Here is a 25,723-nt window from a genome sequence, read left to right on the forward strand (position 1 = left end):
GTATGTTTTTGTATTTTCACTTGTCATTCCTACTTGCTATATGCTTATAATTTCTGAATTGTGTATGAATTTATATTGAACCATGTTATTTTCTGTTATTAAGTTGTAGTTTAATTTCGAATCTTCATTGTTGGTCTAACATGTTTGTTTTTCTAATGAGATAAATCCCTAATGGATTTTCACCATTAGACATACATAATAGTGTTAGATCTCGAAAGATAAATATTGTATATGCGACATCTAGCTGTTCATCAATTGATGACACCTTAGACTAGTATTTTTACGATATGAAACAAGAAGATTGTATTAATAAGATTACTTTGTCTTTCACTAATCGAAGCATCGTTGGATTCTTATTTTAAACGAAATTATCCTAATTCCTCTTAGCTTATTCATTTCGAATTAGCTCAATAATATATCATTGGATGAATGGTCTATAAATCATTTCATGTCATTATATTTTCTCTTAAGAAATTAAATGACGCATATGATTATAATCCCGAAATTCTATTCCCAATTGATATAAATCCTCAATCTTAGAAATCTCCTACTTGTATGGGCAAATCTGACTTAGAGTTTGTATTAGTAGTGGTGGTCCAAGAAAGAATTACTCATTATATTTGGTTGAATTTAAGTCTTTGACTTTAATTTTAGAATCCAAACAGAAATTTTCTTATATTTCTAATTCCAGATACAATACAGTTACACTTTCTCAAGTGTTTAATATCCATCTTTTATTAATGGATTCAAACTGTATGGAATATGAGTTAGGTATTCTATGACCAGGATCCACTTGAAGTATTCTAAGAACTCTTTGATGTAACTATACCTAAGTCATCCAAAGACACTACCACATTTTTTTTAATCTATGGTATTTGTATCTTGTTCATAGTGGATTTGACAAGATCAATCTCTGCAAAGAGTTAATATGCCTATATCCACTGAAAGTAGTTCATCTCATCCGCAGATGGATGTACATTCAGGGGTGGATATGAGTTTTTCGTTGTATTCTTCAAACGATAACTCTAGATTATACCTTTTAGCAAGAAATTTGAAATGTTTGAAAATTTTCATTAATTTCTAGCAATGGTTAAAACCATTAAGGTAAGTGGTTAAAGATCTTGCGAACTGATAGGGGTGGAGAAATAGTTAGTAGATATGCAGTTCAAAGATCATTAAATTGATTTTTGAATTATATCCAAACTTACCTCCCCAGAAATATGTTGATGATTAGTTACTAGTCGTTGCCTAAATCCTTCTATGGTAATACAATTTCAGAATGATGTAATGGTTGGGTACATAATGTAAATCATTACTAGATTCATGGATGACCTAATCAAAATCTTAAGAAAAGCTAGAACTGTTAACCATGGTTTGTTAGCTATTCTAAGTGATTAGGGGTGGACCATCCCAATGTCAATAGATAAGAAAGTGTTTGTTCAAACAAATACTACTTTTCTAAGAAAATGACTAAGTCTGAAAAACAAGTAGCAAATAAAGGAGATATTTAATTCTTGATTCCAAAAGTGTTCTATCATCTTATATAACATATGATGATCCCACTGCCTCTGTTGTCTTGTCACAACCGAAGAGATCAATACCATTTAGTTTTCTTAGACATAATTCACGGTGCCTTGTCGTAGTGGGAGAGTTTCTAGGAACTCACCTTCTTATGACTTGGGAGACACTAGTGATTAAAATCCATTGTGAGTTTAAACAAGTAATGGATTGTCAAGATAAGAAACTAAGAAGAAAGGCAATAGAACTATGGTTTAATCCATTCACATGGAATAACCTAAAGTTTTCTATTACAAGGACATTAAAGGAAATTTTAGTTAATAAGTCTATTCTATGGACTTAACAAACTTCCTGTTCCTAGTATTATAGGTTTGAGTTTATCTAAACCTACGGCTTGTGGTATACCTGGTAATTACTTACTCTAATGCAAGCAACTTACTTTAGTAAGATGCTGAAGCATTTTCTTTCTAATGGCAATCTATAGAAGCTTCACAACTTCTTAGGTATAGATTTTATTTATCTAAGGAAAAGTCTTAACTATTCCAGAAAAGATTATATCAACAGTGAGAGGTCTTAGATATGCTTTTGTATGCCTTAGACCAGACACCTGCTGTTGAGTGGGAGTAATGAGTAGGTATCAGATTAATCCAGGAGAAGAACATTGGAAGACAATCAAGTAAATCTTAAGATAAAGAAGAGGAACTATATGTTAGTCTATAAGGGTGTGTTTAAAACTCTTAGACTACACCATATCAGATTTCGAAATTTGCCTTTGTGCTAGTAAATTTTTCTGATAAGATGGTGGTTACTCTGGGGGTGGAATAGTGATTTTGGAGAAGTGTAAAAACCTATCTGAAGTCTCTAGGTCTACCAGAAAGGGACTGAATGTTAAAGCTGCAGGAAAGGTACTTATTCAGTCTAAGGAAAGTTCTATACATTTTTGGCATCATTCCAAATTGCCTTAAACTACTAGTGTTAATTTCCTGATTAACCAAAATGTAGTTGCCAAAGATATAGAATCCAGTATCCCAAGAGAGTAGACATATAGAGAGGAATTTCACATTATCAATGATTTTGTGATTAAGGAAGAGTAATGGTGGAGAAAAGGTTGTGGTTAATTCAACCTTTCAGATCCTATTACGAGGAGTTTACTACTACTACACTTGATTTGTATATCAAGGTGTTGAGATTATTTGAAACGCACTTTTTGTTTTATATTAGTGCAAGTGGGAGTTTGTTGGGTTTTATGCCCTAAATAAAACTCATTTCAATATAATCAGATTTACTTATTAATATAGATCAGAAATAACATTTAATGTTGCATGGTTCACATGATTTATTTCATGATTATATGTACATAATGTATAAATTCATCTGAAACCCTTTTCACATACTTGATCCTGTTTATTGTGCCATCAACACATTGGAAAGTAAACATGACTATGTGAATAAAGTTTCATAGATTTATCAGACACAGGGTTTTACTGATATGATAATCTACAACAAGAGTTTACTTGCATTTGGAGAAGTGCTATGTTCTTTCCAGAGCATTGGTTAAAGTAAAGCTCAGGTTGGATGCATGGAGTATGCATCGGAAGGGACCGATATTGAACTTTGACTTAGATTTAATTAAACTTACCGTAAAATCTATTCAAGTCAATATCGCCTAGTTGATCCTAGATCAAATGATCTTAATCCTGTTATGATTAGGCTCAATCTTGAAAGGCTATTCGTGTTCCTTGAATTGTTAGTTAAGCCTACCTTTTGGTCAGGGTGATACGTACTTTTTGGGAACACGGTAGTGCAATTGAGTGGGAGCGCTATCATAAACATGGAATCTATAGCTTCTATCCGGCGAATAGTAAGCAAAGGATGATCTCCTTCGAGCTTGACCAAACGAACATAAATGGTGGAGTACTCATTTCACATAAGCTGAAATATCATTTATACGGGGTCAAGTGTTTTAAGGAATAAATACATTGTAGGGTGTAACGGTAATCTAATCCCTTTACAGTGTAGATCATTCATATAGAGGATCATTGATCACATTAGGATTATAACAATGGATAACTAATGATGTGTCTATATGGTGGAACATATAGAGCATTCTATATACTGAGAGTGCAATTCTAAGTTCTATGCGTGGATTCAACGAAGAATTAATAAGTTAGTAAATTTTAGTGCTAAATTCTTGATCTACTTATTGGAAGCTCGGTTATATAGACCCATGGTCCCCCCACTAGTTGAGATAATATTGCTTGTAAGACTCATGTAATTGGTTTTTATTAATCAATTATAATTCTCAAATTAGACTATGTCTATTTGTGAATTTTTCACTAAGTAAGGGCGAAATTGTAAAGAAAGAGTTTTAGGGGCATATTTGTTAATTATGATACTTTGTATGGTTCAATTAATAAATATGATAAATGACAATATTATTTAATAATTATTTATAGTTATTAAATAGTTAGAATTGGCATTTAAATGGTTGAATTAGGAAATTGGCATTTTTGAGAAAATCAGATACAAAAGGTGTTAAAATTGCAAAATTGCAAAAAGCAAGGCCCAATCCATTAGTGTATGGCCGGCCACCTATTGTAGTATTTTAAATTGATTTTTTCATTATTTTAATGCCATATAATTCAAATCTAACCCTAGTGGAATGCTATAAATAGATAGTGAAGGCTTCAGGAAAATTACACTTTTCTTCAGACTTTCTGAATCAGAAAAAACTGAGCCTTCTCTCTCCCTATCTTTAGCTGACCACTCTCTCTCTTCTTCCTTAGAATTTCGAAATCCTTAGTGATTTGAGTAGTGCCCACACACATCAAGTGATACCTCAATCATAGTGAGGAAGATCGTGAAGAAAGATCATCAGCAAAGGAGATTCCGCATCAAGGATTCAGAGAAAGAGATCCAGGTTCAGATATTGATAATGCTCTTCTACAGAAAGGAATCAAGGGCTAGGTATCTGAACGGAAGGAGTCATTATATTCCGCTGCACCCAATGTAAGGTTTCCTAAACTTTATATGTGTTTAATTCATCGTTTTAGAAAGTTCATATTTAGGATGTTAATAAACATACTTGTGAGTAGATCTAAGATCCTGGTAAAATAATTTCCAACAGTTCTTTGATTTGTTAGTTAAACCTACTTTCGGGTCAGGGCAATACGTACATATTAGGAACATGATAGTATGATTGAGTGGGAGCGCTAAACATAAATATGGAATCTATAGCTTCTACAGGTATTTAGAGGTAAAGTGATGATTTCTTTCGAGCTTAGCTAAATAGATGTAAATGGAAGAGCTCTTATTTTTGTGATTATATTTTAGTTCACTTAAATATCATTTAAGGTAGCTAAGTGTTTTAAGGATCAAAATACATTGAGGGGTGAAACGGTAAATGTGACAGTCAGTAGTCCCGTGATCTGTAAGGGGAAATACCGGGTAAGCTGTGCAATCCCACACCGCCTGGGGAAGGTCAAGTGGGATGATTCTGAGACTGTGTAGGTATGGGACTACACAGTTGAAGAGGGCTTAAATGGATTGATTGGTACTACCTATATCAACAAGGTGCATCTTGTTTTTCGGTAGCCAATCTCGAAAGAACTCCACAGTTAAGCGTGCTTGGCCTGGAGCAATTTCAAGGATGGGTGACCTCCTGAGAAGTTTTCCCAGGATGCGTGTGAGTGAGGACAAAGCATGCTGAAAACACTCGTGTTGGTCTGTAGGGTCAGTCATCAATCCAGGAAGCAGCCAGAGTGGCGTATTCGTGTATAAGAGCCATTAGTCCGTGGGTGTAAGGGCCCAATGGAGGCTAGAAGTGGGGACGTTACAGTAAATTAGTTCCTACTCGGTGTAAATCCTCTATATAGAGGATCTTTGATTATTTAGATTATAACGATGGTTAAATGTGATACCGTATCTATATGGTGGAACATATAGAGCGTTCTATATGACTGAGAGTGCAATTCTAAGTTCCAAGAGTGGATGCAATAAGGAATTAATAAGCTACTGAATTTACTTAGTAAATTCTTGATCAGGTTATTAGAAGCTCAGAAATATAGGCCCATGGTCCCCATTCTAGTTGAGACCATACTGCTTGTAAGACTCAGTTAATTGATTTGTGATTAATCAATTATAATTCTAAAATTAGACTATGTCTAGTTTGTGAATTTTCACTAAGCAAGGGCGAAATTATAAAGAAAAGAGATTCTAGGTTTATTTATTAATTAAGAGACTCTATATGTCTAATTAATAATTATGTTAAATGACAATATTATTTAATAATCTATTTTAGTTATTAAATAATTAGATTTGGCATTTAAATGGTTAGAATTGGAAAATTGGCGTTTTTGAGAAAATAGAAATAAATATTGTTAAAACTGTAAAATTCCAAGTGGGGCCCATCAACACCATGGCCGGCCACTTGTATAGGCTTTTTCCAATTATTATTTTCATTATTTTAATGCCAAATAATCACTAACCTAAACCTAGTGGTTGCCTATAAATAGAAAGTGATGGCTCACACCAAAATAAGAATTATTCAGTAATTCAAGAGATTGCCTTTTAGAAAAATTGAGCCACTCACTTTCTCTCTATAGCCGACTCCCTCTCTCTCTCTCTTTTCCTCTTCCAATTTCGAAATACCCTAAGTGAGAGTAGTGCCCACACACAGCAAGTGGTACCTTAATCATAGTCTGGAAGATCGTGAAGAATCTAATTTGAAGAGAAGGACATTCAGACTTTGCTCTTGGTGATACTCTGCGATAGAAAGGATACAAGGGTTAGAGATCTGAGTGGAAGGAGACATATTATTCCGCTGCAACCAATGTAAGGTTTCCTAAACTTTATACGTGTTTATTATCGTTTTAGAAGTTCATATTTAGGATGTTAAACAACATACTTGTGAGTAGATCTAAGATCCTGGTAAAATAAATTCCAACATATAATGTATGTATATATATAAACACTCACTCACAACCTTGAGTGTAGAATAGTGAGGATCACCATGACTTGAACAAGGTATTACACCTTTGTCCAAAAGCTTATTTCTCCCTATCTCTAAGCACTAAGGGAACTCTCATGGAAATAGCTTCGGGAATTATCAAGCCTTAGGGTTTTCTAGCAATGTGTTTTCTTGATAGAAAATTTCTCTTCTCAATATGAGCACCTTAGACCTCTTTATATAGTGTTTAGGTGATCACACTTAGAATTCAAACACACCATCTCATTTCTCTCATATAATGAACATTAATATAATTGTAACAACTATATTCATAATATTTGAATCCTATCATCAATTTTGTGTAACATCTCTTTTATTACACAAAAATATAATCAACCAAAAGAAGTTACAAAAACAATTAAATTTGTAACTCCTCTCTATGTTATAAAGTGTAGGTTACAATTTTAGGTTAAATAAATAATATTTTACACAAATTTATTTATCAAGCACTTAATATATATTATTCACATAATAACATATAGTACCACATTTTAATCTACACATTATATTATTAAATAATATAACATTTAATATAGAGTAAATATTATTTTGGACCATGTGTTTTACAAAAGTTACTAATTGGACCCTATGCTTTGTTAAATGATAAAATAGACCCTGTATTTTCGAAAAAAGTAAAAATATGGCACTGAGCTTAATTTTTGACAACTTTTTTTTTTTTAATATAACCAACTTGAAGACAATTCTTAATACGAATAGATACAGAAAATGTAAATAGTTTTTTTCATAGCACTTTTAGATCAGATTATAATTAAATTTTATTTTGACAAAAAATCAATTAAGGGTCCTATTTGTACCATTTTAGAAAATACAGGGTTTATTTTGTCATTTAACAAAATAGAGGGTCTAATTGGTAACTTTTGTAAAATACAGGGTCCAAAATAATATTTACCCTTTCATATATAAAAAGAAAATTGAATTCAAATCTCATCCACCACGGGCTCGTTTGGTACGTCGTATTGTTTTATATTGTATTGTGTTGGATTGTGTTGTATTGTATTGTATTAGTATTATTTTATACAATACAATGTTTGGTACTGACTTGTATTAATAGATTGTGTAAAATTATAATATATTTTCAATACACTTGACCCCAACACCAACTATGGTTCCGAGTCTGGGTCCGGGTCTGGGTTCGGGTCCGGGTCTGGGTTCGGGTGCGGGTCTCAGTTCGGGTGCGGGTGCGGGTGCGTCCTGGTCCGTGTCGCGAGTCCGGGTGCGGGTCTGGGTATGGGTCCCAGTCTCGGGTCCAGGTCCGGATCTGGGTCCGGGTCCTGAGTCCCTGTCCCATGTCCAGATCCGGATCGAAGATTGGTGTTGATGCCAAATCTTTAGTAAATATTATAATACAAGCTAATACATACCATTTGTTATGTATTAAATAGGGAATATACTTATTTGGTACCCTGTATTTTACATAAATAAAACTTTGGTACCCTCTAATATGAAAAATGTTTATTAGGTACCCTCTATTTGTAAAATTAGTAAAAAAAAAGTACCTTACACAGGATTTTGGTCAATAATCTTTTGATATAGCCAAATTTACCCTCTGTTTTTAATTAGTTAAATTATGTTGCTTCTTTTTTGCATTTTGAAAAAAAATTAATATTATTTAAAGTAAAAATAAAAAAAAAAACACATTAAAATAGATGTAAAATAGTAGAAGAAGAATAGGCGTGCCTTTTCGTCTCTCACAAGGAATAGACCCAAGAGGAGTGAGTGCTTCTAACAGAGAGAACAAAACAATTAGAGAAAGCCACCTGGATTCGCGAAGGACATCACTGGACACTACACCCACACCTCATTGTATTGTAGCATTAGTCGTCTTCTACAGGTAAGTGTTTTTTTTTTCTTTCATTCTTTGTATCATACTATTTTTTGATGTTTTCTTATCAGTTACATTATAATAGGACAAAAGGAAATTCATTGTTTTCTTACAATAAGTAACTAATTGTATATCATATTAAAATTACTAGAATATATACAATTGAATATTCAAATCATCATATATAATTATATTTGTATTTAAAGTATGTAGCTTAGGTTGTCATGTCTCTTGAAAAGATGCCTTTAATAATTTATGGAGAGAAAGAGAACATATATTTGATCAATTTTCTAGTCATATATATGTATAAAGTATATGATATCTACTTACTAGCTATGATCAACATTACGATTAAAATAATAAATCAAAATTCTATGTTTTTTTGAGTATTAATACTCTTATATTGGACATATATAATAGTAATACTGATTTAAATCATGATAAAACTCTTATAATATGTGTATTGGTAAATGTTAAGAAATTAAATTTTCAATTCATTTTAGATAGAATATATATCATAAACTCATATTAATTACTTCTCTTTGGTTAATAATAGCTTGATTTAACTGCTTCTGTTTATGTTTTTTTTATTTGACTTTAATAATATGTTTAGATTTTCTCTACAAAATGAACTGGTTTTGTTTGAATTTCTAAATTATAACTTCAAGTGTCCGTGTTTATAAAGAAAATTCATGCTCTGCTTATACTTTTCTCATAAATAATACTTCAGACTAAAGAAGACATGACACTAGATGCTTGGGAGATTGAACTTGAAGCATTTCATAGTCCAAAAATTCAACAACAGATCCTTGATGTGGCTATACCAGAAGCTGATAAAAATGAACCAATGCCTCATGTTGCACCAGAATTTGATACACACGAATATATGTTGGCAGAAAGTGAAACAATAATGGAGGGTGATTTCATGCAATATGACTGTAACACCCCGATTTCCCGAGATGTCACATAGGATAGTCCGTATAAAACAATTTAATAAGATAAAGACAATCAAATACTGCTTTATTGAAAAATATCCAAGCATGAGATCTCATTGTTTAAAACAAAATACTTTTAGTACTGTAAACTTAAATAAGAACTAGTTAAGTCAAAATAATAGTTCCAAAATGTTTAGCAGTTAAAAACATTAAAAGCAAAATACTGTGCCAGCCCCCTAACATGCGGTCCACGCCTCGAGCTCTTCATTCTCACTGCTTAGCCTTACCCTTACCTGCACACAGAGTACCCGTGAGCTAACGCCCAGTAAGAAGAGCTATGTAGGACATAACCCTCCTAACTAGTTACTTGACATAATTTGCTCTTTTATATTAATCAACAGTAATTCACATTCCTTAAATATATCCACAACGCATGTTGTTCTCACATGCACACATCAAGTCTCATACCGCACATTATACTCACATACGATAATCAACTATTCTCTCATGTTGATCAGACATGAGGTAACCTACCCTGCCTTGTGTTATTCTCACACTTGGCATCCAACAGGGCAATTAATTACCATAAGTTGTACTCACCCATGATAATGTTATAACCTGCAAGTGTTATGCTCACACAAGCAGCAAGACCCTAATATTATTCTCGTGCTAATGATGCTCACAAAATATAAGGAAATCACAACACTATCAAATTAAATAACAAACCAACCCAAGTTGTATGCATAACATACACCCTGTGTACAGATGTCCACTCTTCTTACCTCAGTTGCTAAGACCACACTTGCTACCTCGAGCACCTCAACGAATTTCCTTGTTGAGAACAAGATCCTAGACATTCATTAACACAACAATACACTCAAAATACATTCAAGTATGAATCTCTAAACTCATACAGAAACTTACGTAAAAATACGTAACACATAGGTCCATTTCGCTTGCATGACACACCATACATAAGCATTTATTATTTAGATTCACACAAACATATTGCATGGACTCAAACAAACATTCTTAACGTAAAACATGAATTCATACAACACATTTTTACGTAAAATTTACTAAAATACCATTTATTCTTATTAAAGTCCAAATAAATAGTTAATTAATCACCAATAATTATAATAAATACCTACAGCAACTAATAAATAATAAAACCTATTCCTTTTGACATCATAGACAGTAAATGGTATTTCAAAAATACATTTTACTATTTTAACAACACTTATCTATTTTTCATATTTAACTTAAGCATTAATTAAGTAAATTCATGAAAAATACCAAAATTGATTAAAAACCGAATCTAACTCTTCTAATACACTTCATAATCTGTAATAAGTCATAAATAATTTTCTTTGAATTTTCTAAGCAACCTAGGTATTTTTCATAATTTAAATAAGAAATAACATCAATAATTCATGAAAAATACATAATCGCCTGAAAATTCAATCTACCAATTTTATAACAGTTTATATATCATAGTCCATCAAATAAAATTAATCTAGATTTTTCTGAGCAACCTAAGTATTTTTCATAATTAATTTAATAAATAACACAAATAATTCATGAAAAATACAAAATTAACCGAAATTCGAATCTACCAATTTTGCAATAGTTTATATCTCATAACTAATCATATAAAATATATTTAGATTTTTCTGAGTAATCTAAGTATTTTTCATAATTAATCTATGAATTATACTAAATAATTCACAATAATTCCAAATAAATTCAGAAAATTATGAAACTTCACCAAGCACCTTAGAATAAAATAAGGAATCAAAATATACAAAAATATCTAAGAAAAACACCTCAGAAACGGTCAGAACGCGGTCGCCGGCGTTCTCGTCGGTTTCGTCGCCGGTAAAGTGTAACTTTGTCTCCGATGGCTCTTGAAGCGTCCTTTCGATTGGGGAAGCTCTCCACAATGCTCAGGACCTCAAAACGATCAAGAAAAGTGGTCCGGGAAGGCAGATCGGGGTTGTCTTCTTCGTTGGCGGTGTACCGCCTTCAATGGAGTCAAAATTTTGGATTTTCGTTTTGGACGTTAAAGCTTCGTTTTCTTACGTCAAAAACAATCCTTAGGGTCCCATGCACTCAAATATAACCTCCCTTGACCCAAGAACAAGCTTAAACACGTTCGAATTCGAGTCCGTAACTAAGCCGCACCTTTGAAGCTTCAAAAATGGCGAATCTCAAAACGACGACTTCCGCCCCTTATACCACGTTAAAAAGCTTCCTTAGGTCGTATATAAGTGATCCCAAACCCCCACGTTCACCCAGGTTTCACTCCGCTTGAAGAAACGAAAGTTTTCGGTACCGTATACGCCGTATACGTGCTCTCTCTCTCTCTCGTTGGTTCTCTGTTTTGGGTGAATGAAAATAGAGTTTAAAACCTAATTTCTATCGTGTTTAAACCCAAGCAAAATATCGCATTGAACCGAAGTGGAGCGATTCCCATTCCACCAAAATAGGCGTTCGATTCGGTTGAATCGTGTATACGTATCGCATATACTAACTAATAATAATAATAATAATAATAATAATAATAATAATAATAGTCATACGATAATCATAATAATAATAATAATAATAATAATAATAATATTAATAATAATAATATGTTAATAATAATAATAATAATAATAATAATAATAATATACCCATATAACAATATCCAGATAAATGTATCTATTAGGCATTATACACATGCCAATAAAATCAAATATTATATCATCATAAAAATAATCCCATACATATTTAAATCCATAAATATGTAACATGAAAAAAAAAATACTCTCAGCTAAATAAAATTACAAAAATACCCTTTCGGGGTTAGCTAGATTAATTTTATTTGATGGACTATGATATATAAACTGTTATAAAATTGGTAGATTGAATTTTCAGGCGATTATGTATTTTTCATGAATTATTGATGTTATTTCTTAGTAAATTCATGAAAAATACCAAAATTGATTAAAAACCGAATCTAACTCTTCTAATACACTTCATAATCTGTAATAAGTCATAAATAATTTTCTTTGAATTTTCTAAGCAACCTAGGTATTTTTCATAATTTAAATAAGAAATAACATCAATAATTCATGAAAAATACATAATCGCCTGAAAATTCAATCTACCAATTTTATAACAGTTAATATATCATAGTCCATCAAATAAAATTAATCTAGATTTTTCTGAGCAACCTAAGTATTTTTCATAATTAATTTAATAAATAACACAAATAATTCATGAAAAATACAAAATTAACCGAAATTCGAATCTACCAATTTTGCAATAGTTTATATCTCATAACTAATCATATAAAATATATTTAGATTTTTCTGAGTAATCTAAGCATTTTTCATAATTAATCTATGAATTATACTAAATAATTCACAATAATTCCAAATAAATTCAGAAAATTATGAAACTTCACCAAGCACCTTAGAATAAAATAAGGAATCAAAATATACAAAAATATCTAAGAAAAACACCTCAGAAACGGTCAGAACGCGGTCGCCGGCGTTCTCGTCGGTTTCGTCGCCGGTAAAGTGTAACTTTGTCTCCGATGGCTCTTGAAGCGTCCTTTCGATTGGGGAAGCTCTCCACAATGCTCAGGACCTCAAAACGATCAAGAAAAGTGGTCCGAGAAGGCAGATCGGGGTTGTCTTCTTCGTTGGCGGTGTACCGCCTTTAATGGAGTCAAAATTTTGGATTTTCGTTTTGGACGTTAAAGCTTCGTTTTCTTACGTCAAAAACAATCCTTAGGGTCCCATGCACTCAAATATAACCTCCCTTGACCCAAGAACAAGCTTAAACACGTTCGAATTCGAGTCCGTAACTAAGCCGCACCTTTGAAGCTTCAAAAATGGCGAATCTCAAAACGACGACTTCCGCCCCTTATACCACGTTAAAAAGCTTCCTTAGGTCGTATATAAGTGATCCCAAACCCCCACGTTCACCCAGGTTTCACTCCGCTTGAAGAAACGAAAGTTTTCGGTACCGTATACGCCGTATACGTGCTCTCTCTCTCTCTCGTTGGTTCTCTGTTTTGGGTGAACGAAAATAGAGTTTAAAACCTAATTTCTATCGTGTTTAAACCCAAGCAAAATATCGCATTGAACCGAAGTGGAGCGATTCCCATTCCACCAAAATAGGCGTTCGGTTCGGTTGAATCGTGTATACGTATCGCATATACTAACTAATAATAATAATAATAATAATAATAATAATAATAATAATAATAATAGTCATACGATAATCATAATAATAATAATAATAATAATATTAATAATAATAATATGTTAATAATAATAATAATAATAATAATAATAATAATAATAATAATAATAATAATAATAATAATAATAATATACCCATATAACAATATCCAGATAAATGTATCTATTAGGCATTATACACATGCCAATAAAATCAAATATTATATCATCATAAAAATAATCCCATACATATTTAAATCCATAAATATGTAACATGAAAAAAAAAATACTCTCAGCTAAATAAAATTACAAAAATACCCTTTCGGGGTTAGCGGATATTACAATTATCCCCCTCTAAAAGAAAATTTCGTCCCGAAATTTTACTCAAATAATTCTGGATATTGCTCTCGCATATCAGATTCAAGCTCCCAAGTAGCTTCCTCAACCACACTGTTTCTCCATAGGACTTTCACCAGGGTAATTGTCTTATTTCTCAAAATCCTATCCTTTTGATCAAGAATCTTCACCGGACGTTCATTGTAGGACAAATCTTCCTGCAAACCCAGTGTTTCATAGCTCAAAACATGCGATGGGTCTGACACATATTTCCGGAGTTGAGATACATGAAATACATTATGCACCCCAGATAATGATGGCGGTAAAGCTATTCTATAAGCTACACTGCCCACTCTATCCAATATCTGAAATGGACCAACATATCTGGGACTTAGTTTCCCTCTCTTGCCAAATCTCTTCACCGAGAGTCCTTTTCGTGGTGTCACTCGAAGAAACACATGATCACCCACTTCGAACTCAATGTCTCTCCGCTTCAGGTCTGCATAAGATTTCGTCTGCTACGAGCCGTGATCATTCTAGCCCTGATCTTCTGAATAGCTTCGTTGGTGTGCTGAACTGCATCTGGCCCTAGGAGTTTGTTCTCTCCCAACTCATCCCAATGCAGTGGAGACCTGCATTTTCTCCCATACAACATCTCATAGGGTGCTACCCCGATAGTAGACTGATAGCTGTTGTTGTAAGAAAATTCAATCAAAGGCAGGTATTTGCTCCATGATCCTTGGAAATCTATCACACATGCCCTCAACATATCTTCCAAGATCCGATTTGTTCTCTCGATCGACCATCCGTCTCTGGATGATATGCGATGCGAACTTCAATCGAGTTCCCATTGCTCTCTGTAAGCTTTCCCAAAAAGACGAAGTGAACCGAGCATCTCGATCACAAACAATAGAATACGGTGCCCCATGTAATCTCACAATCTCATTCACATAAAGTTCAGCAAAATGGTCCATGGAGTAAGTCATGCGTACTGGTAGAAAATGGGCAGATTTTGTATACCTATCGACGACTACCCAAATGGCGTCATGTTGCTTTGTAGTCTTAGGTAATCCAGTCACAAAATCCATGGAAATCTCTTCCCACTTCCATTCAGGGAGCTTCAGTGGTTGTAACAATCCCGCTGGTCTTTGATGCTCTGCTTTAACTTGTTGACATGTTAAGCATTTGGCCACAAATTCAACTACATCCTTTTTCATACCAGGCCACCAATACAATGCTTTTAGGTCATGGTACATTTTAGTGGTCCCGGGATGAACTGAATAAGGTGTAGTATGAGCTTCTACCAATATCCCCTTCTTGAGCTCATCATTATCGGGCACACAAATTCGTCCCTTGAACCGAATTAATCCTGTGTCTGATATTTCATAATCTTTGGCGTTACTATTCAAAATTTCTTGCTTTAGTTCACTGAGCTTTTGATCTGTCGTCTGCCCCTCCTTAATTATTTCTAACAAAGTGGATTGAAGTGTGACCTTTGCAAGTTGCCCTGTAATAAACTCTATACCAGCTCGTTCCATGTCTTCCACTAATTCCCTTGATACTCCTTGTAAAGTGGAAACTAGTCGGGACCTCTACGGTGAGTGCATCCGCTACCACATTGGCTTTAGGGATGGTACATTATCTCGCAGTCGTAGTCTTTGACTAGCTCCAACCATCTCCTCTGCCTCATGTTTAACTCTCTCTGGGTGAAAAAGTACTTTAAACTCTTATGATCGGTGTAGATTTCACATTTCACTCCATAGAGATAATGACGCCAGATTTTTAGTGCAAAAACCACTGCGGCTAACTCTAGGTCATGTGTCGGGTATCTCTGTTCGTATTCTTTTAATTGCCTTGAAGCGTAAGCAATTACCTTCCCTTCTTGCATTAGAACACAACCCAACCCTTGTTTAGATGCATCACAATATACCGCAAATTGTCCCTCTTCTGTTGGTAAACTGAGGATTGGTGCTGAGATAAGTCTATTCTTCAACTCTTGGAAGCTTTGCTCACACTTGTCTGACCAGGAAAATTTTAGATTCTTCCTAGTTAATTCTGTTAAGGGTGTGGCTATCTTTGAGAACCCCTCAACAAACCTTCTATAATAGCCTGCTAAACCCAAAAAGCTTCGAACCTTTGAGGCGGTCTTTGGTCTAGGCCATTCTTTCAACTGCAGCAACCTTGGCAGGATCTACTTTTATTCCCCCGTTAGTGACAATGTGGCCCAAAAATGCAACCTCGGACAACCAGAACTCACATTTTTTGTACTTGGCATACAATTGATGTTCTCTCAGTCGCTGCAAGGTCAAGCGTAAGTGCTCCTCATGTTCCTCCTCTGTCTTAGAATAAATCAGTATATCATCTATGAATACAATGACAAACTGATCCAGATATTCCTTGAAGACTCGGTTCATGAGGTCCATAAAAGCTGCTGGGGCATTTGTAAGTCCAAATGACATCACCATGAACTCATAATGCCCGTATCTCGTTCTGAAGGCTGTCTTCGGTATATCTTCATTTTTGATTCTTAGCTGATGATACCCTGAACGAAGATCAATCTTAGAAAACACCTTTTTCCCTTGAAGCTGGTCAAACAAGTCGTCAATCCTCGGCAGTGGGTACCGATTCTTTATAGTCACCTTGTTCAATTCTCGGTAATCTATGCACATTCTCATAGTACCGTCTTTCTTTTTAACAAATAGAACTGGTGCGCCCCACGGAGAGTAGCTAGGTCTGATAAACCCTAACTTAAGCAATTCTTCCAACTGTATTTTGAGTTCTTTCAATTCCGATGGTGCCATCCTATATGGTGCGCGGGAAACTGGTGCTGTTCCGGGCACTAATTCTATCACAAATTCGATTTCTCTGTGTGGTGGTAACCCGGGTAACTCCTCTGGAAATACATCAAGAAACTCAGCAACTACCCGTGTTTCCTCCGGCTTTCTTTCAATTTTCTTGGTGTCATCAACCACATTAACTAGATACCCTAAGCACCCACGCTGCAATAGTTGCCCAGCCTTCATTGCCGAAATAATAGGAGTGCGGGGTTTCTTTCCTACCCCCCTGAACTCGAAAGTCTCTCCATCTTCTGGTGTGAAAACAACTTTCTTTTGCTTGCAATCAATTGATGCTCCATATTTGGTAAGAAAATCCATGCCCAAGATTACATCAAAATCAAATAAATCTAATACAATCAGGTCTACAAATAATTCTCTACCATCTATCCTGACAGGTATACCCCTAAGCCAACTTCTAGAGATTACAACCTCCCCAGATGGTAACATGGTCCCAAACCCCACAGTAAATAATTCACTCGGTGCATTTATATGATTTACAATTGTGCTAGCAATAAAGGAATGAGTTGCACCAGAATCAAACAAAACTTTACAAGTGGTGTTGGCCATAGGAATCTGACCTGATACAACCGAAGGACTGGCCTCGCCTTCGCGAGTGATGGCAAAAACTCTGGCTGAACATACTTGTCATCTTTCTTGGGTTCTGCTCTGTTCCCAGTCTGTCCCCACAGTGGGCAATTGCGTTTGATGTGTCCTTCTTTTCCACATTTGTAGCATGCTTTTGCGCGACACTCACCGAGATGACGTTTGGTACATTTAGGGCATTCTGGAATGTTTCGCCCACTGCTGCCATTAAATCGTTGGTCGTTATCACTTTTGTACCTCTTGTCTTGACTTGGCTGCCCGGACTGGTCCTGTCCCCGTTTCTTGTGGTCATTAGAATTGGCTCCACCTTTCTTAGATTCTCTCCTGGCAGCATTTTCCTTCCAAATTTTGTTTTCACTCCGCTCAGCCGTAAGAGCCATTTCGACAACTTGAGCATAGCTGAATTGACCCCTTGACACAATTTCCACATCTCGAGCAACCATTGGTTTCAGGCCTTCCACAAATCGATGTGCTTGCACTCTATCGCAGGTACCGGATACGGAGCAAATTTCGCCAATCTATCAAATTTTTGTGCATACTCAGTCACAGTAAGACTCCCTTGGACTAACCCAGTAAATTCATCGACCTTTGCTGCTAGAACTGCTGAGTTATAATACTTCTCATTAAAGACCCTTTTGAAATCGTTCCAGTTCATGGTATCTACGTCCTTTGTTTGTTCCACCACCTCCCACCAGATACGAGCATCTTTCCTCAGCATGTAAGATGCACACTTCACTCGGTCATTCCCATCCACCCTTAGCATCTGCAAAATGCTTTCTATGCGACTTATCCACTCCTCAGCCACTACCGGGTCTATGCCTCCCTCAAACTCAGGTGGGTGTTGTTTCCGAAATCTCTCTCGCTAACAACTCATGTCTAGCCTCTATAGCGGGATATACCACCGCGGTTGGTGGGTCTCTATTTTACGCATCCCGCCTTATTTGGATGGCGGCTCCGGTTGACGTCTCAGCTGACGAAGTTCTTCATCCTGCCTATGAATGATTCCTTCCAGTGCGGCAATGCGCTCTTCCCATCCCTGTGGTGCTTGAGGTGGTTCATTGATCCCTCCATCATCTCGGCCTTGGCCTTGGCCTCGACCTCGACCTCGACCTCGACCCACTCTAACTGACCTTCTAGGAGGCATTTCTAAACTCCTGAACCACACAAACCAATACACATCAAGATCATTTTGATCATCAATTTTACATGAAAATAATGTTACCCTCTCGCATGCAGAAATTTAAGGCAACTTAATTATAAGTAATAACCACTTACAGTACAGTGAGTCGAGCTCGTCTCATGGCGGTGAACTTTACATGTTAGGGCTAACCACATTCTTTAGGACCGTATTGCTCTGGTACCATATTTTAACACCCCGATTTCCCGAGATGTCACATAGGATAGTCCGTATAAAACAATTTAATAAGATAAAGACAATCAAATACTGCTTTATTGAAAAATATCCAAGCATGAGATCTCATTGTTTAAAACAAAATACTTTTAGTACTGTAAACTTAAATAAGAACTAGTTAAGTCAAAATAATAGTTCCAAAATGTTTAGCAGTTAAAAACATTAAAAGCAAAATACTGTGCCAGCCCACAACATGCGGTCCACGCCTCGAGCTCTTCATTCTCACTGCTTAGCCTTACCCTTACCTGCACACAGAGTACCCGTGAGCTAACGCCCAGTAAGAAGAGCTATGTAGGACATAACCCTCCTAACTAGTTACTTGACATAATTTGCTCTTTTATATTAATCAACAGTAATTCACATTCCTTAAATATATCCACAACGCATGTTGTTCTCACATGCACACATCAAGTCTCATACCGCACATTATACTCACATACGATAATCAACTATTCTCTCATGTTGATCAGACATGAGGTAACCTACCCTGCCTTGTGTTATTCTCACACTTGGCATCCAACAGGGCAATTAATTACCATAAGTTGTACTCACCCATGATAATGTTATAACCTGCAAGTGTTATGCTCACACAAGCAGCAAGACCCTAATATTATTCTCGTGCTAATGATGCTCACAAAATATAAGGAAATCACAACACTATCAAATTAAATAACAAACCAACCCAAGTTGTATGCATAACATACACCCCCGTGTACGGATGTCCACTCTTCTTACCTCGATTGCCAAGACCACACTTGCTACCTCGAGCACCTCAACGAATTTCCTTGTTGAGAACAAGATCCTAGACATTCATTAACACAACAATACACTCAAAATACATTCAAGTATGAATCTCTAAACTCATACAGAAACTTACGTAAACATACGTAACACATAGGTCCATTTCGCTTGCATGACACACCATACATAAGCATTTATTATTTAGATTCACACAAACATATTGCATGGACTCAAACAAACATTCTTAACGTAAAACATGAATTCATACAACACATTTTTACGTAAAATTTACTAAAATACCATTTATTCTTATTAAAGTCCAAATAAATAGTTAATTAATCACCAATAATTATAATAAATACCTACAGCAACTAATAAATAATAAAACCTATTCCTTTTGACATCATAGACAGTAAATGGTATTTCAAAAATACATTTTACTATTTTAACAACACTTATCTATTTTTCATATTTAACTTAAGCATTAATTAAGTAAATTCATGAAAAATACCAAAATTGATTAAAAACCAAATCTAACTCTTCTAATACACTTCATAATCTGTAATAAGTCATAAATAATTTTCTTTGAATTTTCTAAGCAACCTAGGTATTTTTCATAATTTAAATAAGAAATAACATCAATAATTCATGAAAAATACATAATCGCCTGAAAATTCAATCTACCAATTTTATAACAGTTTATATATCATAGTCCATCAAATAAAATTAATCTATATTTTTCTGAGCAACCTAAGTATTTTTCATAATTAATTTAATAAATAACACAAATAATTCATGAAAAATACAAAATTAACCGAAATTCGAATCTACCAATTTTGCAATAGTTTATATCTCATAGCTAATCATATAAAATATATTTAGATTTTTCTGAGTAATCTAAGTATTTTTCATAATTAATCTATGAATTATACTAAATAATTCACAATAATTCCAAATAAATTCAGAAAATTATGAAACTTCACCAAGCACCTTAGAATAAAATAAGGAATCAAAATATACAAAAATATCTAAGAAAAACACCTCAGAAACGGTCAGAACGCGGTCGCCGGCGTTCTCGTCGGTTTCGTCGCCGGTAAAGTGTAACTTTGTCTCCGATGGCTCTTGAAGCGTCCTTTCGATTGGGGAAGCTCTCCACAATGCTCAGGACCTCAAAACGATCAAGAAAAGTGGTCCGAGAAGGCAGATCGGGGTTGTCTTCTTCGTTGGCGGTGTACCGCCTTTAATGGAGTCAAAATTTTGGATTTTCGTTTTGGACGTTAAAGCTTCGTTTTCTTACGTCAAAAACAATCCTTAGGGTCCCATGCACTCAAATATAACCTCCCTTGACCCAAGAACAAGCTTAAACACGTTCGAATTCGAGTCCGTAACTAAGCCGCACCTTTGAAGCTTCAAAAATGGCGAATCTCAAAACGACGACTTCCGCCCCTTATACCACGTTAAAAAGCTTTCTTAGGTCGTATATAAGTGATCCCAAACCCCCACGTTCACCCAGGTTTCACTCCGCTTGAAGAAACGAAAGTTTTCGGTACCGTATACGCCGTATACGTGCTCTCTCTCTCTCTCGTTGGTTCTCTGTTTTGGGTGAACGAAAATAGAGTTTAAAACCTAATTTCTATCGTGTTTAAACCCAAGCAAAATATCGCATTGAACCGAAGTGGAGCGATTCCCATTCCACCAAAATAGGCGTTCGGTTCGGTTGAATCGTGTATACGTATCGCATATACTAACTAATAATAATAATAATAATAATAATAATAATAATAATAATAATAATAATAATAATAATAATAATAATAATAGTCATACGATAATCATAATAATAATAATAATAATATTAATAATAATAATATGTTAATAATAATAATAATAATAATAATAATAATAATAATAATATACCCATATAACAATATCCAGATAAATGTATCTATTAGGCATTATACACATGCCAATAAAATCAAATATTATATCATCATAAAAATAATCCCATACATATTTAAATCCATAAATATGTAACATGAAAAAAAAAATACTCTCAGCTAAATAAAATTACAAAAATACCCTTTCGGGGTTAGCGGATATTACAATGACAGTGGAGGTAATTTCACTTTAGGTGCATCATCAAGTGTTGCCCCTAGGAGGCTCAAATATGCACCTCGAAGAGCATCTACCAGGCCAAATGAGATGAGCATAAGTGAAGCAAATGGGGAATCTTTGTCAAGATCAACTGATGACAGTGACTTGGAGTGGAGAAAAGAGAATGAGATTTCATATGATGATGAGGATAGTTCTGACTTAGACAAATATTGTGATGAATCTGACACAGAAGAATGGTTTGGAGAGCACTATGACAGTGATGAAGCCGAGCATAAGAATTTTAAAAGACTATCAAGGAATGAAAATTTTGTTGATCCTAATAGTAAGCTGCCAAGACCAAAAAATGAGAACATATATGAGAATGGAAAAATAGTCCTTAGGCAATGGCAAAGATTCAAAGATCACAAGGTTTTTGGGGCAGTATTGAAAGATTTTGCCATTCAAGAAGGTTTTGAGCTACGTAAAGTGAAGCATGCTTCTAGTAGAATCACCTCAGTTTGTAGAGCTGAAGGATGCAAATGGCGAATTCATGCTTCCTTATCACCAGATGAAAGAGAGTTTATAATCAAAATCTACAATCCAGATCACAATTGTCAATGTGTTGTGAAAAATAGGATAGCTACATCAGGGTGGATTGCCAAAAAGCTTAGTAGTACCTTAGCTAAAACACCTGATATGAATTTACAAAGAATGAGGCTAGAGTTGAAAGATCAGTTTGGAATTGAAGCTACAAATAGACAACTTTGGAAAGCAAGGCAGAAGGCCAGAGAACATGGTGGCTTAAATTATGCTCACTTATATGGTAATTTGAGACGTTATGCTGCTATGATTTACAAAACTAACCCTGGGAGTGCTGCTATTATACAAAGTAATCTAGTGCCAATTGAGCAGAATTTAGAGGATGAGAATCTAGAGGTTAATAATTTAGAAACCCCAATAATGAAGCCTTAATTCAACCGAATATTTATTTGCTACTCAGGCGTCAAAACTGGTTTCTTAACAGCGTGTAGACCATTTTTTGGGTTAGATGGTTGTCATCTAAAAGGGCCATACAAGGGTATCCTACTGGCTGCAGTGGGGCTTGATGCCAATCTTCACTTTTATCCAATTGCTTATGCAATTGTGGAAGCTCAGAATAACTCTAGTTGGAAATGGTTTTTAGACTTTCTAAGAAACGAAATTGGGATACTCATAGAGGCCAACCATGGTGTATTATGAGTGGCAGACAAAAGGTTAATTAATTCTTTTATGTATTATTTTATTGTATTATAAATTCTTTTAGTGGATGCTTAATCAACAATTAATTTTAAATATTTGTAGGGTTTAATTGAGGTTGTGACAAACATCCCGGGTGCTGGGCATCGTTTTTGTTGTTTTCATTTAGAAAATAACATGGTAAAAAAGTTTGGCACATCACACCTTCAAGGTCTCTTTTGGGCAGCAGCTGAGACAGCCAATTTTGAGAATTTTAAGATAATAATAGAGCGAATTAAAGAATTCAACCAAGAGGCACATGACTGGCTAAGCAATATTGACTTCAAGCATTGGACAATGAGCAAGTTTGATCCAAATGTGAAGGTAGAACATCTCACAAATAATTTTGTTGAGTCATTCAACGATTGGATAGAAGATCATCGATACAAGGCCCCAATTGAGTTGTTGGAAGGTATAAGAATGCAACAGACAGCCATGATGTATGCAAGAGAAGTAACAGCTGACAGATGGGAGCATAAGCTCACTCCAAAAGTCCATCTTAAGGTTCAAGAAATTAAAAAAAAAAGCACGTTTTGCATTGGTGACAAGAGTTGGTAATGAAGAATTTCAAGTGGATTATGAAAAAAAGGTGTATTGTTCGACTGAATGAATTCTTCTGCATTTGTGGCCAGTGGCAAGTGAGAGGAATACCATGTATCCATGCGATTGCTTGCATAACTACCATTAGGGCTGACATAGCCAATTATTGCTCCCCATACTTCACTACTGAAATGTGGAGGAAAACATTTGAGCAAGTTATTCATCCAATTCCTGATGAATCGATGTGGCCTCAATTCAATGATGTGAAAAAACCACCAGGAAGATCTAAAAAGCATCGTAGAAGAAGAGTTGCAGGAGAGGAGAGACCCTTGCCACCTACTTCAAGGAAACAACCAACTAGGAAAGGTGTTTCTAGCACTAAAAAGTGTAGCAACTGCCATGAATTTGGCCACAATAGCAGGTCATGTTAGAAACCAATACCATGCCTATCAGAACCACAAGCACAACCAATAAAAGACAAGAGCAAAGGAAAAGGCAAGAAGAAAGAGAACACCACTTGTCAAGGCATAAGAAATGTAGAACAAACACAACCATGTGAAGCACCATCTCAACCAGAAGTTTCATCTACAAGAGGCAAATGAAGAGTAAGGAGGAGAAGGAGAAGCCAAAACAGAGGAAGGTCAACATCATTTGAGGTAATAAACAAAATCTTAATGTTGCTTAATTATTTAATTATTTAATTATTTATTTTAAGAGAAAATCTTAATGTACCTTAGCTAAGTTTATATATGAGGTATTCAACTACATGGCATTATATTCAGGTTCTAATGACTTATTCTGAACAGCAACCTGTTGAAGAAATGCACACTACTACAACACTAATGAACCTATTCTCAGTACAAGATACTCAATATATAGAACCAGCCATGACACTTTTTCAATACAAGTCAAATATATTTTACACTATTTTTTGTTGTTGTGCTAGTTGGAAAATTTCATTATGGGAATGTATGAGGAATGAATGTTGGGTAAATTTTGTATTTTGACAAACAATATTAGATTGCTTATGTATTTAACAAACTAATGTGACATTGGTTGTGGTTCTTTTTTAATAGCTTATTGTGGTTTAACATATAAAAATTTGTGTGAAGCAATGAATGTACTTTTCTATTTTATAACTTTGTATTGATATGTTCATTGATTAATGGGATAATTATGAACAAAATCAATAAAATTAAAAAAGTTTTTTTTTAATAGAGGATATGTTCAGAACTAAACTATAAAAAAAACGTTATATTTATCTTATTTATTTAATACAAAATATAATATATATTTATATGTAATTTCTTTTAAAATATGAATAATATATAAAAATAATTAATTAGTTAAAATGCAGGGTATTTTTGGTATAATAAAAAAAATATTGACCAAAATTATATGCAAGGTACCTTTTTTTACTATTTTTACAAATAAAGGGTACTTAATAAACATTTTTGATATTAGAAGGTACCAAAGCTTTATTTTAATAAAATACAGGGTACCAAATAAGTATATTCCCTATTAAATAATACAACATACATTGTATTAAAAAAATTTGTCGTAATAATTAATACAATACATTGCTTTATCCAAAGACAGTGTTATTTATTATTTAATACAATATGACCCTTATACGGCGTACCAAATAGCCCTCAATGAACTCAATACACAATAAGCTCCTAGAGACATATTAAAGAGTCATTCTTTTATGGGAAACCCAATAAAACAAAAAAATCAAAACAATTTTTTTTTTTATATATTTTACGAAAATATAGATAACAACAACCAACAACTTATATAACAACTAATGGAATAATTTAAATTTGAATAAAAATGTACATAGCAATTCACATAGAAACTATTAGAGTAATTATTAGAGCAGCTCAAATGAAAAATTTTAAAAAAATAATAAAAAGAATAATATATGAAATAATTTCAAAAAAAAAAAAAAAAACCCTACTTATTCAGGTGGAGTCGAGTTGCCTGTAGTAGGCGATAAATGTAGCAGTCAATCCAGGCAAAAGGTAGTCGTAAATCAGGGTTAGTCTTCTATAACTGGTGTTAATAATTAATCTAAACTATTAGGTAAACATACATCCTACAGAGCGCTCCAGTACATAATTGACTTATTGCCATTATGATCACAACATGTTTTCCACATTACATGACTCAAAAGTTTTTTTTTTCTTTTCTTTTTTTTTCTTTTTTTAATAAAAATCATAAGATCTATTAATTAAAAAATTCGTTCAAAATAATAGAACGCAACTCAGAAGAACAGTCCTCCAACTAAAGCACACGACCTATACAGAAATAAGAGTCTCTTGCTAAGCAATGAGCCAAC

At 34.3% G+C, this 25,723-nt stretch overlaps 2 protein-coding genes and 1 long non-coding RNA gene across 3 annotated transcripts; 1 reads left to right on the forward strand and 2 right to left on the reverse strand.

The window, feature by feature from the left end:
* Positions 1 to 9,368: 9,368 nt before the first annotated feature.
* LOC133037876 (uncharacterized) lies at positions 9,369 to 11,780 on the reverse strand. Its single transcript, XR_009687862.1, has 2 exons — positions 10,087 to 11,780; positions 9,369 to 9,597 (listed from the first exon to the last, which is right to left on the reverse strand). It is a non-coding gene; the product is annotated as an uncharacterized LOC133037876 (long non-coding RNA).
* A 1,876-nt stretch (positions 11,781 to 13,656) lies between these two features.
* On the reverse strand, positions 13,657 to 14,519 carry LOC133038282 (uncharacterized). Its single transcript, XM_061116378.1, has 2 exons — positions 14,514 to 14,519; positions 13,657 to 14,396 (listed from the first exon to the last, which is right to left on the reverse strand). Exons 1-2 carry the CDS (start codon positions 14,517 to 14,519, stop codon positions 13,926 to 13,928), a joined length of 477 nt encoding a protein of 158 aa, XP_060972361.1. The 3' UTR covers positions 13,657 to 13,925.
* A 7,156-nt stretch (positions 14,520 to 21,675) lies between these two features.
* On the forward strand, positions 21,676 to 23,813 carry LOC115716177 (uncharacterized). Its single transcript, XM_061116379.1, has 4 exons — positions 21,676 to 22,456; positions 22,568 to 22,797; positions 22,909 to 23,346; positions 23,475 to 23,813. Exons 1-4 carry the CDS (start codon positions 21,676 to 21,678, stop codon positions 23,811 to 23,813), a joined length of 1,788 nt encoding a protein of 595 aa, XP_060972362.1.
* The last annotated feature ends 1,910 nt before the right edge of the window (positions 23,814 to 25,723 follow it).

Source organism: Cannabis sativa, chromosome 5 (assembly GCF_029168945.1).
Source record: "Cannabis sativa cultivar Pink pepper isolate KNU-18-1 chromosome 5, ASM2916894v1, whole genome shotgun sequence".
Taxonomy (NCBI): Eukaryota; Viridiplantae; Streptophyta; class Magnoliopsida; order Rosales; family Cannabaceae; genus Cannabis; species Cannabis sativa.

Coding starts and splice junctions, on each gene's coding strand:
- LOC115716177 (XM_061116379.1), top strand. CDS start 21,676: ATGAGCATAAGTGAAGCAAATGGGGAATCTTTGTCAAGATCAACTGAT. Junction 22,457..22,567: donor GAGTGCTGCTATTATACAAA/GTAATCTAGTGC, acceptor TTTGCTACTCAG/GCGTCAAAACTGGTTTCTTA. Junction 22,798..22,908: donor TCATAGAGGCCAACCATGGT/GTATTATGAGTG, acceptor AAATATTTGTAG/GGTTTAATTGAGGTTGTGAC.